The 18,413-nt window shown below is 37.5% G+C and overlaps 1 protein-coding gene across 1 annotated transcript in view; it reads right to left on the reverse strand.

The window, feature by feature from the left end:
• The window catches only part of atrnl1b (attractin-like 1b), a 63,013-nt gene that overhangs the window by 38,493 nt on the left and 6,107 nt on the right, over window positions 1-18,413 (reverse strand). The window contains exons 3-17 of the mRNA XM_086139665.1: window positions 16,867-16,980; window positions 16,376-16,504; window positions 16,014-16,222; window positions 15,109-15,283; window positions 14,154-14,241; window positions 13,511-13,772; window positions 12,330-12,513; window positions 12,064-12,218; window positions 11,740-11,824; window positions 11,247-11,461; window positions 9,913-10,031; window positions 9,477-9,609; window positions 8,074-8,261; window positions 6,658-6,871; window positions 4,267-4,458 (exon numbers count right to left, since the gene is read on the reverse strand). Of these exons, the coding sequence (XP_085995791.1) occupies window positions 4,267-4,458; window positions 6,658-6,871; window positions 8,074-8,261; window positions 9,477-9,609; window positions 9,913-10,031; window positions 11,247-11,461; window positions 11,740-11,824; window positions 12,064-12,218; window positions 12,330-12,513; window positions 13,511-13,772; window positions 14,154-14,241; window positions 15,109-15,283; window positions 16,014-16,222; window positions 16,376-16,504; window positions 16,867-16,980 (2,462 nt within the window). The remainder of the gene's footprint in view (window positions 1-4,266; window positions 4,459-6,657; window positions 6,872-8,073; window positions 8,262-9,476; window positions 9,610-9,912; window positions 10,032-11,246; window positions 11,462-11,739; window positions 11,825-12,063; window positions 12,219-12,329; window positions 12,514-13,510; window positions 13,773-14,153; window positions 14,242-15,108; window positions 15,284-16,013; window positions 16,223-16,375; window positions 16,505-16,866; window positions 16,981-18,413) is intronic.

Here is an 18,413-nt window from a genome sequence, read left to right on the forward strand (position 1 = left end):
AATTTTACCATCTGTTTACACAGGTCACCTTGAAGCATAGATCAGCAATTGAAATTCAGAAAACAACAAAGCACAGGGATCATACCAAAGCGCTGAATGGAGCAGCAAATGTAATGTATTACTTCATTTTTTTGGATGATTTCAGTCATTTTCTTTGACTTTAACAGGACTAGAAGATTAAAAGGCTCACATATGGTTTACAGAAACAGAAACACAATCCGTTAAACTGATGTGAGAGCAGATAAGAAGATAAGAATCAAGACCTCACTATTAAACATTTGATGGAGAGGGGGAGAAGTAGCTGCAGAATGAGAGAAAATGCAGCAGCAAGCCAGAGCTATTGAAAGTTTGTGATTTGAAGTCAAATGAAAGGCCTAAATCTGACATGTGAAGTGGCATCCCACTCTGAACTCTGAAGTGAGTGATGCTGTTTTGTCAATTGAGGAACAAACTTTCTGACCACGAAATTGCTTGACGAGTTTCACCATTCGTCACCACTTTTCTGCCAGACAAGACACTTTAAAGGAGAAAATGCCATGACTATTTTCGAGAGACAAACATTGAGTGATTTTACCTCAGTTTATATCAAACAAATGTCCGGCTATTCTGCTAATGGATGTGAAACCATGACAACGCAAGAGCAATCAGTGCAAAGTAAGGCCATTTAAGTTTGTTTTGATGACAGAACCTAAGTGGCAGATTTCTCAGGAACACACCATTCCAAGAAAGCCTTGGCTTACCGACAAGACAAAAGCATATTTGATCATAAAAAGACATAAAACCAAATCTAAATCTTTCACATGGCTTTTGACAAATAAAACTAACATGTGCAATTGAACAAGTGGTTATATAAACTGGACAGTAATAGAAGCGGGGTTTTTACAACAACATAGGACTAACTTAATCTGGTGTTTACAAGTGTGTCATTATGGATGTAAAAAGTAAAGAGATGAACATGTCTTTTAAAGCTTCACAAACCAAAGTGAATTTACAGATAAAAATTTTTATCTGCTTGAATTTGCATTTAATGATGCATACATAAAATCTTTACATACACTCCATCAACATTTGTAAGTTAGTATTTAATGATAAGCAATTGTGTGATTGCAGGTCCACCAGCTGATTCAACATTACATCTTCAGCTCTAACAATCTGGGGGGGAATTTATATTATACTGTATAAGCAATTGGCTTGTATGGGATTGCATTTCTACTGTGTGCCTGGTTATGTAAGTGTCATTTAGGGAAGAAGTCCATTATTTCACTTTGGCTATGTGAGAGAGTCACCTGGCCTGGTGTTGGTTGTTGACCTCTCCGGTTGAGTTGTTGGCACTGATTTATATGCATGAGTCAATCAGTCTTTGGATGGATCTCTGCACAGCGTTCTATATAGGTAAAAGGTCGTATTGAACACCCCCTGCTGTGTTCATTGAAGACTTCTCCAGTTAAGCAAAGATGGCTTACGGTATTTTATTTCTCTCTCAAATCTTGCCTTCTCTGTCTTGAATACGGATATTACTACACCTAGGGTCTCAAAGTAACAAAATTTAAATCCTCAGTATGTGTGAAACATATGACATTAATTGACAGTAAAGATAACTTTGACATTGCTGTCTTCAAAGGACCCTTGTCCTTGAGGTGTAAGTGGACCACAAAGTCTTGTCCTGACGAGGTGGCTCTCCTGTGTTGGGCCATCCATTTGTGTAGGGGTTGTTTGGTCTCACAGATTTTAAGGTCATCGTCATCCTCATCGCACTTAATAGCATACACCACACTCGCAACTTTGTGCCAGGGTGCTTCATTTTTGGGGAGCACTAGTCTTTGCCTTAAGTTGTTATGGGGTTTGAAGTGTACCCGGATTTGATGTTACTTGGTCCCAAGTGGAGTAGCCACAAGATTTTACAGCTTTCCTAGCATGTTGGACCTTGGTTTTCCTTTTCTTTCAGTGACTGTCAGGATGTTCTCTGCTCAACAGTGGAGAATTCTAATGAACTCTGGCTTTTTTTCAACACAGTGGTGAGTGATGAAAAACAGGTACAGAAAAGCAGACTGATGTGTGTTGATTTTTGGTAGATCCCTTGGTCTAGGTTTCTGTCCTCTAGGATGTGCACTAAGCCAAGGATAGCCAGCCAGTCTGAGACTGAGAGCCATTTTTTTACTGCATTACCGCAGAGCCACATCATACACATGGGCACACATCACTCCATCCCTTCTTCACACACAAATACAATTGCTAAGCTTAATTTATTGAAAATGTCACACACCAACATGATCGTGACAGAAGTTGACTCCTGCAGTACTAAGACCGCAGGCCAGTCTTTTCAACAATATAACTTGTGAACACTGTCTCACACAGTTAAGCTCCCAGTTCAACCAAGTCCACAAACATTTACATTATAATTTACAATAGTGTTTTTCTTTTACTATGAATGTTACTTAGTGGAACTTCTGGCATTCCTTACCTTTAACAATACTCTTCAAATCTGGCTTGTATTCCGTTGTTGCCACTCAAAGCAATTCTTTCACATGGGTGTTAGTCAGAACAGATCAACAGTATCTTAAGCGCAGCTCGTTTGAAATGATGGTCCCTTCCCTTAAAGCAGGTTTCAGTTGGTCCTCATCACAAAGATCAATCATCTCCAACTCAGTTGCAGCCTCATGTGTGACCAGCGGAACTTTCAAACAGTCTGTCTCAGCATTAAATGGGTCAACGCATTTGACAAAATACCATATTAACTCAAGCGAAGCGAACACGCACATTAAAAAACCCAAACACAAACTTCAATATGAATGTAAAAGCCACATAAAACCGGGCAAAGAGCCGCATGCAGCTTGGAAGCTGCGGGTTGGCTAGGTTTGTACTAAATAGCTTTAGAAGGGCCATTTAATTAGGCCGTTTAAAAAAAATCATTTGAGTTCTCATAGTCCCTGTATTTTTTTTAAATCTAACTGACCTTTTATGATTAAAAGTTCAATTATCATCAGTTGCTAATGTTCTTCTTTGACATCTAAACAACAATTCAGTATCAGATAACAAGGCTACAACTTATCATTGCTATCCCACAAACAACACAGCTGCAATGCTGATACAGAAAATCAGCAGGACTGTCTAAATCTAAAAATCAAAAGGAAATGATAATGAAGAAAACGGTAAAGTGAACTTGATCTTGCAAGTTTAAAATTCTGTCATTACCAAACACAGTACTTCCAATTTTTCTGAAGTACCTTGATAAAACCCTTAGTTATGTTGTCATGGCTGACTTGTCTGGTTTACATTTGATGTACAAAGAGGTTGAAAATGTATTGTGAACAAATAATGCAGTAGGAGGTTGAAATCATAGTAAAACCTGTTGCCAATGATAAACAAACAGATGACAACCATAGAAAATTTGGTCTAATATAATTGAACCCCAACCAATGAAAGCATTGAAAAGACACGTCCTTTGAAAGTGCCGCTAAAGACAACCACACTACTGAATGCTTTATCAAATCTAAGGGATTTAAGTGCATTTTTCATTTTGCTCTGACAGAAGCAAGCATCTTTGCTCACTTGGGTTATAATGATGAGTAGAGAACTTAAGTAGCCTAGATCATAAAACAGGAGTTGACTGACACAGATGTGGAATTAACTAAGTCTTAGAGCACAAAGAAGGGATATACAGGAAGGTTATTTTCTTCCTTCATGCCAATTTTCAAGCAACAAAAAATATGGACCCAGTATACAAAGACATTTCTGGATTACATAACAAGAAAATATTCTTATGCTCCAAAAAGCTATTGTAAATTGTAAATTGACAGTATGACTTGGTCACAGCAGAAATGTTAGGCGAAATGTTAGGTGAAGTTGTGAACAACTTCAATCACCTTTAGGTGATAAAGTGCTGTAAAATATTCTGTCCATTGTCTGAGTATTGTACACTTAGATTTCAAATGGAGGTCAAGGTCAAGGCTAACTAATGACAAAAAGTCTGTTTGCAGCTTGGCCAACAGACAATCCAACAGCTGGGTCGACTATATGCACCACTAATTGTTCATTACAAATCCAAAACAACTTTTGCATTCAATAACAGGAAACTAATACAAAGTTCCACTGACACAAACACCTTCTACTAGTTGCTATTTCACTCTCTTATCTACCTTTTTTTCACAGATGAATATTGATTGCTCACTGAAGCCAATTTGCAAAGCTTATTGTTGGCCCCCATAATGCAAGGCCCAATACTTCAAAGGGGCCTCAACTAGATCAGTTGCTGTAAAAGACACTTACCCAGACAATCAGCTGTCTGCCATTCTAGGCACTGGCCATAGGGGAAAGAGATAACATAGGCAGTGGAGTCAACACAGCGCTGCACACTGCCACACCACATACACTCCATGGCCTGGCTGGTACAGTTGGCACAGGTGGTGTGCAGTGAGCAAGGCTTCTTGCATGATGGGCGGGCACTCTGATTGGGGTGTCCTGTACAAAATACAATAGATGAGAGTTGTCTGAGTTTTTTTATGTTTGTTCATTATTTACCCTAAATGGAGCTGTCACATTATTTTCCTCGTAAAAGTCCAATTCGGCAACATTGTGCTCTAAACTAAATTTCAAGTATATCACATATATGTTTGGCAATAATCATAGTATTTTTAAATATAAATAAAAATTCACACTAGTTTTACAGTATCACTGCCCCACTAATATGTTATATCAGTTGAGAGCTGAGATACTCCACCCACACTCAGATCACAGGCAAGCCGGTTTTGTATCAATTAGTCAAGAAAAATGAGGACCAAAAATGTCATAGACAAAGGTTGCAGTGTGTATAGAAAGCTATCTGTGATAGAAGTCAAATGGAAATAGGCTGACAGATTTCCTTGTAGAGGGGGGATCTACCAAATGTATTATTTCGGGGTCCTTTGGATATATACATTTATAATGGGAGGCATTATTTCTCTCACTGCAATCTTATTAATAATTTAAGATTTGGTTTACCGTTTTTGGCATTGCAGTCAAAGAAAAACTCAAAAGGTTCAAATGTATAATATCGAATGAGACAATGGCTGATTTACAGTAACTGTCATGTCCTACAGAGTCCATTTCACTTTTTTGATGTCAAAAAAAAAAAATTGTATTTTCTTTGTTGATGTTTTGATTATTTAAAATTATTATTCAATGACCAATTCCCATGAAACCTTTTCACACACACACAAACATATATGTATATATATATATATATATATATATATATATATATATATATATACACATACATACATATATATATACATACACATACACATCTCTCTCGCTCTCATATAGAGATAAATCTATATTTGCGCACGCGCACACACATGCGCGCGCGCGCACACACACACACACACACACACACACACACACACACACACACACACACACACACACACACACACACACACACACACACACACACACACGGTCGCCAGTCAATCGCAGGGCCCCATATATAGACAAACAACCATTCACTCATGGCAATTTTCCCAATATTTTCCAAATTACCCTTCATGTTTTCGGACTGTGGGAGAATCTGGCCGAGGAAGCCCATGCAGACACGGGGAGAGAATGCAAACTCCACACAGAAAGGTACCCTCGTCGAACCATGGTCCTTAGGGCCGTGAGGCCGAATTACTAACCACTGCACCACTGTGCATATATTTACACACGCATGCGTGCACACACTCTCACAAGGTAAGTGTATATACTCAGTACTCAGTATGTATGTATATATACATATACATGTGTGTGTGTGTGTGTGTGTGTGTATACCATTGCTTCTCAAATAGTGGGGGGGGCCCGGTGCAATGCCAGGGCGATATCGTGTGTGACCCCGGGGAACATGCTTAAGGTGTAGGATTAGCTCTATGGTGTACATTTTTTTTTGCACAAAGCATGCATACACACAGCACAGAGCAGAAAATATAAAGTGCAGTGAACAATCCTCATGAGACACCATGGGAAATATTGAATAGGGATGATAAGAAAGGCAGTTGAGAGACGGAGATAATGAGACAAATGAAAGTCACCTGAAAGCTAAGACGAGGAAATATGAAAAAGCATATGTAGCACTTAGCTTCATTGTGTCTACGGTGGGAGACGAGAAATGATGTGTGTTTATTGAGTCTAAAAATGTCAAATAAATTAAGGCGTCACCTAAAGACATTACACCCCTATTATGCTGATAAGCTTCTTGAGTTTTTTCAGTGAAAACCTGCTGATCATGCTAACAATCATTCCGCATTGTGAAAGCAACTTTTGTAAACCAGCAAGCACTGTTGTGTAATAAATGTTAATAAGGTAACTTCTTTGCTGCAAGTTGATCTATATTTCTTTTTTGTTTTCATTAATGTTAATAAGGATACAATGTTTTGCAAAAGGTTTACATATAAGAATTTTATAGACAAATGACACTATTTATAGTTGCTGCGGAGAGTGGTGGTGGGGGGGCACAAAATGTTTTCTTCTTCCTAGGGGAGCATAACAGAAAATAATTGAGAAGCATTGGTATACACACACCAAATAACTGCATTGATTATCATGATTTATTTTGAGTAATTTGGTTTAAGCCTTCCTAGTACCCTGGGTGTAAGTGGTATTTTTAATCTGATGATATAGTTACACATCACATGCTTTTCTCACCAGTAGTTTTTTCACAGATGAGGCCATGTGCAGTAGCAGTGCAAGGATTGGCCCTGAGGCCTGACACCTGAGGTTCCTCTAGGTAAGCACAGAAACCAGAGTCACTGGGTTCACCAGGTAGCCAGCGCAGGCTGCTGTTGGTGAAGGGTGACATGTCCTCCCAACCCCAGTATGATACATTGATTTTCCTCAGGCCCACCCAGGGAGACAGCCGCTGAGGAGACAAGCAAGTTTAGCACCACAATGCCTGAAACCACTGGGAATTTAGATGCAAGATAAAATACTGTAACTGGGTCTGTTTCTGCTTTCAAGGAACATAAAGTAAATGAATGCCTTCCACACTTAGACTGAGGAGAGCAAGAATGCCATTAAAAACTGAATGAAAATAATTTCACAGGTGATTCGCCATTTGCCTTCAGCAGCCAATGTTTCATATAATGGGAAAACGATTGGAAGTGGAATGTCAAGCTTGTGTTTAGCACAAAACATGTTGAATTTAAACTTAGCAGACAGACAACAAATAACATCCGGATGACTACAGCAAGTATAACTAAACTTAAATCGTCATTGGACATGACATGTTCTCTAAGTGCTAGGGAATATATGGAGGGCATTACATGGGTGAGTATCGGTCCAGGAATGCAGTCTTATTTCAAGGGTTGAAATATAATGTTGTTCATTCAGACACTCTCCATGAGAAAAAAAGTTATATTCTGAAAGTCTGGAATTTATTGCTGGGCTGACGAAACATCAGGGGTAGAATAGGAGCCTTTAAAAATATTGGTGCACTTTTGGGCTGTTTTTCAAAGACGTATGACAATATATACTGTAATTTCCGGACTATTGACCGCACCTCAATATAAGCCGCAACGGCTAGCCGATCACTATCTTGGGCTTCCTCCTGCGCACTAAAACCGTCAAAATCGTCTTCTGCGGTGTCGGGGTTGAATGGACTCAGAATTTACTGGTCATTTCATCGGTCTGATGTGACGGAAATGTTTTTGCAGTGTCAAGCACATCCCCAAAACAGTCCATATATTAGTCGCATCATCACTTAAGTACAAAAAGTCGCAGCTTATCATCCGGAAATTACGGTACATAGTCTTGTTGCTCTGTATTATATCTGTGTCAAACAAACACTGATTTTTAGACACAATGTGACAATACCTATTTTGGATGATTATACAAGCCTTTTTTGGATGATTATACAAGCTATTATCATACAAGTGATTGTTTGTTTCCTTGTGTGTCACGTGTTAAATCTGTTATCTTAAACACATTCAGATATAAAATGTTTGGAAGGATAGTACAATTATGAACATACCAAATAAAACTTCAAAAGTGGTTGGCCATAAATTAGGGGAGTGAACCCTACAGATAAGTTTTTGTTTTGTTTTTATTTTTACTTTAATTTACCTTTTCCACTTGCTGTAGTTTTTTCAGTTCCTCCAGCACAAAGTCTACTTGTTTGGAGGTGGTTAGGGAGGCAATGTTTCCATTAAGATTCTTGCAGTAGTGTTGAGCATTGTCGTAACTTTCTCGGCTGGAGTTGATCCTTAAGCAGGCCTCCCCCACCTGGGTCCAACCCTCATTGCACTGCTGGGCTATATGAACAAAACAGAACAAGAGCAGTTAACCAAGACATGTTATAGAAAACGATGTAGCTATCAACATAGCTGCTGAAATGTAATCCTCCAGACATTCATTTATTAAAATAATAAATGCTACAATAAATAAATGTTCAGATACTTCTAATTATTGTGTAATACCAATAAGAAAGGTTCTATGAATTAATACGATGGACTCTGCTGTCGACCAAACTATAGGGAACATAGATTTTTTTGCGTTTAGACTTCACACAATAAAATGATATATAGCAGGACTATATATTTTGAATAGAGGAGAGTTTGGTCAGCCCCAAATGTCCCTTGTTATTTTCTACCAAAAACAATATTGCCCCCAGATAGTGATTAGGAGGGAGATGTATGCATTTTGCCCATATAAGTAAAAATCCTTCTTCCAGCAATCAGAAAAACTTCATGCACATATGTTTTACAGCATTCCCTGCACAGCACCATGGGCAACAAGGCTCCACAAACTGAAAATCATATTTACAGTGACAGCACTATTTCATTAGATTCAACATTTGAAATTGAATTTTCTAGGTGAGGGGTAAACAGTGTTCTAACTAATGATTATCATATTCAGTTACCACTTTCTTATGGTGGATATACAGAGAGACAGATATTTATGATGTAACAAGTGCGCAAATAGATATGGTGTGAATTAATGGAAATGTTGATGCAATATCACTCATCTATAATTCCTGAGGAATTTCTCTTTTCAAGCAAATATATCGATTTTTGGACCTATCTTCTGTTAATTCATGAATATGACAAATGAATATTCTTTTAGAAAAGAATTTTCACACAACAAAGTGAAGACCTTCACTAGAATCTCAAAATATGCATGAGATAGCAAAATGACACAGCATAATTTTAAAGGGTGAAAAGATGCTATGTACGCACTGAGATATTACCCAACACTCCCACTTAGTGAACCATAAATACTTCTGTACAAAACTGGAATTGTCACCCTTATAGGTTGATAGGTTGACAGGAATAACCCCTAAAAATTCAGTCTTACTTTTAGTAATCTATAAATATCTGTTTAACTTTTACTTCCTATCCAGCACATCACATTTGGTCTCGATGGAATGCCTGTTCTCATCTATTCCCTTTAAAACCAAAAGAGAGGCGCACATAAACTAATAAAAATTACATGCTTGTGTGGCAAATATACAATAAATATGTTCTTACCAGGCAATGCGTGACACTCTGACTGATTCTGGTCCCACTGACAGTTAGGATTTAATGAGCAGCTCTTGCAGTTGGCAAGCTTGCTACACACCTGCTCATTACGCACTGGACACTCAGTGAAATTCTTCACATTCTAAAGTGGGACATGCATAAAAAAACAAAGCATTGAGCGATGAACCCCGTAAATCCAGGTGAGTAAATTAACAACTCTGTGAGTCCTAAAATTAATGCAAAGATTTTTTTTTTCCAATGTGCAGACTAATTCAGACTAATCCAAACCTTTCTTAACAGTGACAACATAATTTCCCTTAAATAATTGATGTGTTACACACTGTGCACCCAAAACATTGAAGAGAATGGTCTGTTGTTTTGAGTAAATGGGTTACTGTCTCAAGAAGTTGAACAGTATTATGCCGCCCCCTGCTGGACAACTCACAATAGTACAGTTGCTTGAGGCAGAAATGCATTTCTTGTCATCACACCACTGACAGCCATTGGTGTTTGCGGTGCAGCTGGCACAGTCTGAGAACCGGTAGCATCGCTCATCAACAGTTACTAGAGGGATGAAGGTGAGATGAGAGAAGCTGATTGGGCTAAATATCTAAGTGCAGATTCATATTGTGGTGCAAAATAAGTTTAAGTACAGATCAAAATACTTCCCCAGGTGTGGAATAAATGCAGTTCTGTTATGGTGCAAAGACAAATTACAGGTGCGAAGCGAAAACTAGGCATGAAGGCAATTGAAATATCTAATAGACTCAATTTAACCAAGCAACTCTCGATGTAAGGAGAAGCAGGTGGTTTTACATTAGGATCAGCCTTTTCTCAGCTTACTTTAAAGCTAGTAGTATTCTACCAGAGATGTATAAACACTCAAATTAAAAAAAAAAGACAGTGAGCACATGGAGTGAAAACCAATGGCAAGATCAGCAATATAAAAGCAACAGTTGTAGAGATGATAGTACATGGTTAAATGTGTTACAGCTTGACAATTACATAGCAAAATTGACAAATTATAGCAGAATAATTTTTAATAAATGTTTGTTTAGTTGCTCATTCAAGCAATAAGTATAAAGCAAGACAAGTTCATTAAGAACAAATGTCTGGGAAATCAGCAAGAAGTCTGCTGTCTGCTTTAGTGTGACCAAATCAATGATAAAACCAATCAAGGGGACACAAAAATGGGGCAACATAAAAATAGAGCCATGGAAATTATTTCTTCACATGTCCCATCGTTTTCTAAGAAGTCAATACAAGAACTAGTATAAATTGTAGACACTCATTAGGCATGTAAATCAAAAGGACACAGGCACATAGATATTCATGTTTTTCATCCTTGAGTTTGTCATTGTTTAGTCATGGTCTGTTTTTTGAACTGGCCATCGCATGATATTTTGACAATATCTGGAGTTACCGTAATACTTTCGTCACTCTTTCACCTCAAGGTATTTGGACTAAAAAGAATATTGTGCTTAATTAGTTTATTTATTTCTGCTTCACTTGTCAATCATTTTGAAACTGAACATCATGCTACTGTATATAGAAATAAACTTATAGTAAAGATGGCGAGACAACAGTCTATTCATAAAAACCTTTGTCCTTTTGTGTTCTGCAGCAGCATTACATGGTGTTGAGTTGACACTTTAGTGTAATAGCCCACATTGTATACACAGAAGCTTTTTGAATTAAGGTAGATTGTAAGATAAGACAGTTATAATCTTTTTTAATTTATTATCTAGAATAAAAGCGGTTTCATGAGTTGTCTCTTACCAGCTTTTGGGGGGCAAAATTGGGCAGAACTGAGACTTCCGTTCATATTGCTGGGCTCCCAGGAAAAACAGCGGCCTTTACTCCAGATACAGCGGACCCCTGGCCCGGCATTTACACATTTCTCCTCTGCCAAGAAGGCATGACAGCTGGGTGGCCGGTATACAAGCACATCGTTAAGCAACACACTAGAAAACCCTCCAAACACATACATAGACCTGGAGGAGACAACAGAGAGCACACAGTAAGGAATACAACGAAAGCATAGAGTGACAAAGATTTTAGGAGGAAAATGTCTAAAATAACAAAGGGTGAGATTTTTTATTTTACAATTTCTAGTGGTTAAAATAAGTCAAGTTACAGTTTTATTAATGCTTTGCCTCTTCATGACCTTTAAAAATAAGTAAGAAGTTGGGTCTACATTTAAAATTGAGATTTTTAAGCTGGTTTAACACATTGAGGCATATGTTCATAGTATGCAATTAGAATCACTCACCCATTGCTGACGACAGCAGAGTGTCCAAAGCGGTTGACATCTCTATGCAGGTCAGGCTTTGGCAGTAACCTCCACTCATCACATGCTACAAAAAGTATCTGATGTCAGTGATTATATCATCAAACTGTGTGCTTCCATTTTAGTATGACTATTTTTTTGAAATGCATCGATTGGTTACTAGTTTCTCTAAAGGAATTGATAGATTTACTCAGATGATATAAAAAAAAAGACAATTGAGGGAAGGGAAAGTGAATGCACAAAATACACATTTTAATACCATATCACATCATGTTTTTATACAGATCTAAAATATCATGAACTTACCAATATCATAGGCAAGGAAATCAGCAGAAAAACACTTTGCGCCATTGCTGAGTGAAGTGTCATTATGCGTGTTGCCCCCAAAGACAAGCAGGGTGCCACTGAGGAGCACAGCTGAATGCAAGTAGCGAGGATAGCCACTCTCCCTCAGAATGAACCTTGATCATATGCACAAGTGTGTCAAGGACATTTATAACAAGAAAACCATGTCCCATATGGTACGGTAACAGAAGATTGAAAGAGCATATGCTTAGTGTGTGTTGATTTACCATGTACGCATGTTCACATCATAGCGGTAAAGGTCATCCACAAGGCCATATTTGTTGGCAGGCAATGCTTTGTAGCCTCCATGAACATACACACTGCCACTAGCATGGTCATATGTGCTGCTATGCCCATAGCCTCCTTGGGGAATGGCACCTCTGGTCTCTGGCACAAACCAGGTGTTGGACCCTTCGAAAGAGGCATATAAAGAGAACATAAATTCAAGAATGAGAAAAATGCTTTTAAAACAGGTTTTTATCCTTGATTATTTATCATCCATAAAACAGCTGTGTGGAAAAAAAAGAAAGAGTAGCAGGTCCTTTATCTAATTATGTAAGAATTCTGCTAAATATTTCTGGAACCTCCGCCAACTCTCCATTAACAGATGGATTTTTTTGAAATCTCATCCAAAATCTTTTTTTACAGCTTGTGCATTGATCATGACACTAGAATAAGGAAAACATTATCTGAAAAACTAAAATGTTCTCTGCTTTTTTCCAAACAAAAATTCTGTAGTACCATATTTACAGTTAAAATTCTCAATTTCTTAAATACAACTCAGACTCTAATCTTCTATAAGATCTATATTGTATATTGCAAACCATAAGACGCACCGCATTATAAGGTGCATGATAAAATATACGGTATATAAAGCAAATCAAAACAGTCAGTTCAGTCGAACTTTATTTAACTAACTGGTTTAATGACCGATTGCTCAATTTTGTCCTCTAACTGTGGCCATCTCACTTTGTTCCCTCAGAAACTCTGTTTGGTCTTCTTTACTTGCCGCAGTTCATCTGCTAACTTCCTCCACTTCCATACCATTGATTCATTCGTGTTGAATTCTTTCGCAGCTGCTCTAGTCCCATGATCTACTGCATGACTGAATTCCGCTTCCTAAGCATGTCTCTTAACAGGTGCCATTTTGGGGGGGTCTTCATACACACAAATGTACAGTAATATTATGTTGAAGCACAGTATGCACAGTATACACATGGCTGATTTAAAAAAAAAAAAATAGGATTTTAAGCATGCCTGATGGTGCGAAAAATACGGTAATTGTCATTCTGTTTTTATTCTAATTCAAGAATTTATTTCTAATTCAAGCTTGAAGCATACAGCTTTTCCTCAATGGATGTTATATTCTGAAGGAAAGACAAGTGACAATCTTGAAAAGGAAACTCACTCAAATTGTATTCCTGAACATTGCTGATATAACTGTAGATTGGGGAGTAGCCAAAGATGACAAGCATAAAGGCCTCGCCACTTTCAAGCAGAACGCAGTGTGCTGAATGTCCCTCCACAGCATAAATCTGAGCCTGGGCAGGTGGACCAACCGCAGGGTTTCTTCGCTGCCATGTACGACTGGGTATGTTGAACACCCACAGCTCATCTGTCACATTTCCCCAGCCTGCCTCCAGTTTTCCACCAAACATATAGATATCATCCTGAACATGGGAAGAGAGTTATAAAAAAAAAAAAAAGATGCAGTGAACTTGATGCTGCCATAATCAAAAAGGAAAGAATGGGTAATGGTGACAGAGTTTAAAATATGGTTTTATGAAGCATTATGTCCAAAACCAATCTTCAAAATTTATGTTCAGCTTAAGGGTTTCCTACTCTACTTAGTTCCTCTAATAATAAAAGTGAGTATTTTCCATCACTTATTAAAAGACATTCAAGTCAAAAGATTGAAAAAAACAATTCTGCAATGTATGAAAATGGTTCATCTTATGACTTGTGTTTATATTTAAATGTTCCCTAAAAGTGAAGTCCTTAAAACGGTTCACTAATTGCATTCCATCAATTTGAGGCTATTTTGGTATTACCTGGTAGGTGGCAAGTGAATGGCCATATCTTGGCACAGGGCCAGTATTGATGGGCACAGTGTTCCAGATGCCGCTCTCCAGGTTGTGGCTGTAAAGCAATACCAAAGAACATTGAACTTAAATTACACAAGCTGTGAAATGTGTTAAGAACACAAAGGTAATGATTAATTGCACCCCAAAAACCCATCTGGCTTCCTACACTTGCGTGCTCACATGAACACAATTTTGCTTCAAAATCAGCTCCTCCATTTCTATAACTGCTCTTTTTATTTAATCAACAGTATGAACAATAAAGGTGAGCCTGGTTACATCACAATGTATTGGTAGGTACATAATCAGTATTCTTCAGTAAGCACATGGTGGTGAACCAGCAGTGAACAGATGGAGAGGTTGTATGAACAATGAACAAAGGAAAACATTCAGGCAGGATGTGAGTCAGCAATGTTATCTTTGTTTTTAATTTGTAGACTCAAGACCAAGTAGACGGACGGACAGACAGACAGACAGACAGACAGACAGACAGACAGACAGACAGACAGACAGACAGACAGACAGACAGACAGACAGACAGACAGACAGACAGACAGACAGACAGACAGACAGATAGACAGATAGACAGATAGATAGATGCCATTTGAAGATACCATGTCCAAAAACAAGACAAATTAACTTTAGCCAATGACATAATTTTTGCATTCCCCTGCAACATGTTAGGAAATAATTGCCAGTTAATAAAGCAGGAGTTACATGACAAACAAAGTTCAAGACATGTTTCATTACACCGAGTGTGACTAAATCAAGAAACTGAAAACTACAGTAATCTTTGTTTGAAGGTCCTTCTCACATCAGATGCATATAATTGTTTTCAGGGAAACTATTTGTTTTAAGTAAGTACAAGTAAATATGAATGAAAGAAAAGAAACAGAAAGAGGAGATGTGCTATACTATGACTTACTTGAGAATCATCTGGAACGAGCTGAAGTTGAATGTGTAACCACCCACCACCCACATAACCTTTTCTTGAACCACAGCCTTATGGGAAGCGCGACCAAGAGATGTGCCGAAAGGCTTGATGCTGGGTAAGACCCAGAATGACTCAGTGGATGGCACAGTTAAAGAGCAGTCTGGCCCTGCAACAGCATGTGAAGTTGGATGCAATATAAATCAAAAGTAAACATGATGTACAACAAGTGGAATATTTCCAACAAAACAGAATTTTACACAGATCCATGTATTTGCACTACTTGAAACTTTGAAGAGCAAACATGTTCCTCTGAAACCAAAACAATAGTCTGACCACTCCTTAAACCAAAATAACAGGGTGGGAGGTGTGAACATGTTCAAAATGTTAGAATAAAGACTGAAATATAAAAGTGCATGATAAAAATCATTATATTTTCAAGTTTCATCACACAAAAGTATTTGGCTCTCATCAGCTGGAGGTGCACAGTAATGCACTGTCACAAGTCTTGTTAAGAAGCAGCATCATAAGATAAAAGTTTGCACCTGTCTTCAAGCGTTCATCATTCCATTTAACAATACTCAACCACAAACATGGTTGGTGTGAGTATATTGTTGCTCAAAAGGTTAATAGTACGAGATTAATATTCCTCTTCTTAAGAAGTTACTCTGAGATAAATGGTAAACAAAAGAGACAATCTACTTTTTACGTACTGTACACCTGGCTTCTACTGTAACCAAAGGTAATATTTACTGAAACCCTGAACCATCAAGCCCTATCTGTTCTTTAAGGATTTATATGTTTTAAATCAAATGTTCAGAGCATCTATCTATCAGTCAACTCGACTACTGGATAAAGTATTTTATGATCACAATATTTGTTTGTCGAATCACCCTTACCTTGCCAACTATCATTGCAAACGCACAATTTCTCCCCAGTGAGGTCGCAATAGCCGTGATCCGGGCTGCCGCAGTTGTTTCTGCAGTAGGGGATATCGCAGGCCTCACCTTTCCAGTATTTGTCACATTCACAGTACACTCTGCTGGCAGCAGAATTCCCAGGGGTGCACTTCCCATGTCCAGAGCAGTTATTGGGACAAGAGTTAATCCTAGACAAAAAGTTTCCATTTAAGCCAACATGAATGCCATATTAAGTCTAACAGATACTGACTTGGATGAAGGTCCAACATATGTATTTTAAAATACATTTGTGTAGACGCCTTTATCTTATAGTTTAAGTAAAAATACAGTGCAATACTTACGAGTAAAAAATTTCAAATCCTGTCAGGTTATAGGCAGCATCGCTGAAAAAGTGTAGTAGTGCGTAGCCTGAAGTTGTCTCAACTTCAGGAACTGTTTCATTCCCTCGTACCTCTGGTACAATGAGACCACTGAGGAACAAAGAGGATAATATAATGGTGATCAAAAAAAAAATTATAGTAAATAAAAACAACACATATATAACCCTCTGCTATATAATGATTATACAAAAATCAGCATTAAGGGAGTAAGGTTAGATATGATAGGCTAGTCTTCCAAAACTAACCTATCATCTCTGTCTGAGCTTAAGCTCTGTTCATATAGCAATACAAAGTGTAAAGTGAACACTGCATATGAGAGCTGCTGTTAAGATGTAATATTAAAGTTACAGTAGAAAAGTAAAACTAAAATATTTTCCCTTTTTTATAAATTGAGATCATAGATCTTGATTTTTTTAAATTATGAAAAGCCCACTAACACTTTAGTTTCTTACCTGAAAACAGCAACCAGAGGAGCATATACAGAGTCTCCATCATAGACGTACATATGGTCCCAACTACATTCTGTTGCAAAGTGGTTAAATCTTAACCGAAGTACCGCATTCGGACTGTTGGAAGAAGAAAAACATTTTTCACATCATATCTTTGAGTCATTACTATCAAAGTCCTGATATTTCCATGAGTTTTGAATCAAAGGTAGCTGTACTTCGAAGAGGTTCTAACACGCTTCAAATCTCCAAAATGAAAAGAACTGAAAAAGCCCGTGGCATGAGATGTGAAACACCTGTAGGAATCCACCACAAGGCAAATTTCAATGGTGTTGCAATTCAGGACATATATATTTTTTTTCTTATTCCTGCAGTTTTCTGACAAGGATACAGGTTCAAGTATGATATGATTTTAGGATTGCTGATGTCTTTTAGTTCAACTTCATTATACAGCAAGTGATGTGGAAGAAGAAGAAAAAGAAAATGTCAGAAGAAAAGAGTAGGCATCCATCATAACCATAAGTCTAGTTTCAGAATCTGTCAATCTACTATTAATAAAGTAAATGTTGTTTCTTATTTAATAATGTAATATTAATGTTTTTATTTTTCTCTTACCCACTCTCTGCTAAAGAATATATAACACAACAAAGAGAAGCAGGTCATTACCTGCCATTCTTATAAGAAAAAGCCATTCTTATAAGATTGGGTCAAGACAGGATTTATTTAGTTTTATGTGAGTAAAACAGGAAATGAATAAAACAGTACCAGAGTGGACAACCACTCCCACATCACCCTCTGAATCATGGATGGACATATTGTTTAAGTGTCTGATTACTCAGAACTAATAGTTTTCCAGTTATGTTGTCATTGATTTCTCATAAATATATTCAAAACATTTTACCCACTTATTTCTACACATGATTTCCAAGGACTTTTATAAGACTTATGCAGGTCCTTTTCAAAACCACATTTCCAGTGTGGCAAAGAGAAATGGGGGTCAAACACTGATATGTTCTTCTATGTGGAGATGTTGAGAGAAGTTTGCGTGGGGAAGCTAGGAAAATAGGTAAGGGTTTAAACAACTTACCAAGACATTATTCCCAACGACAGAAAGCAATAATTTTCAAAAACTAAACAGGTAGCTATAATAATCATGTCATCGATTCTTTCCTTTTTTTTTGCACGCCTCTTGCTGGATATATGATGCCCTTTTAACATTTTAACATTAAAACATTATCTTCAGTGCTTTTCAAGAACCCAATACTGTTTTTCATTTTTACATATGTACAGGTAATCACAAAGGTTTTTTCAGTCCCCATACGTGTATGTCTGTACATATTTAAAAATGAAAGAAAGTATAAGGTTCTCAGGTTGTTTCTTGAAAAGTACTGAAGATAATTTTATAACGTTGAAACCTTAAAAGGACATCATATATCCAACAAGAGGCGCACAAAAAAGGGAGAGGGAATCAATCACATGATTACTCCCTTTAGAAATGGCGTCACATAACATATTTGTTGACACATATCTCCGATAAGCATTTGAAGAAGAGC

This window comes from Fistularia commersonii, chromosome 32 (genome assembly GCF_037954325.1).
Source record: "Fistularia commersonii isolate RoL2024-O1a breed Wild chromosome 32, RoL_Fcom_v1.0, whole genome shotgun sequence".
In the NCBI taxonomy this organism is placed as follows: domain Eukaryota; kingdom Metazoa; phylum Chordata; class Actinopteri; order Syngnathiformes; family Fistulariidae; genus Fistularia; species Fistularia commersonii.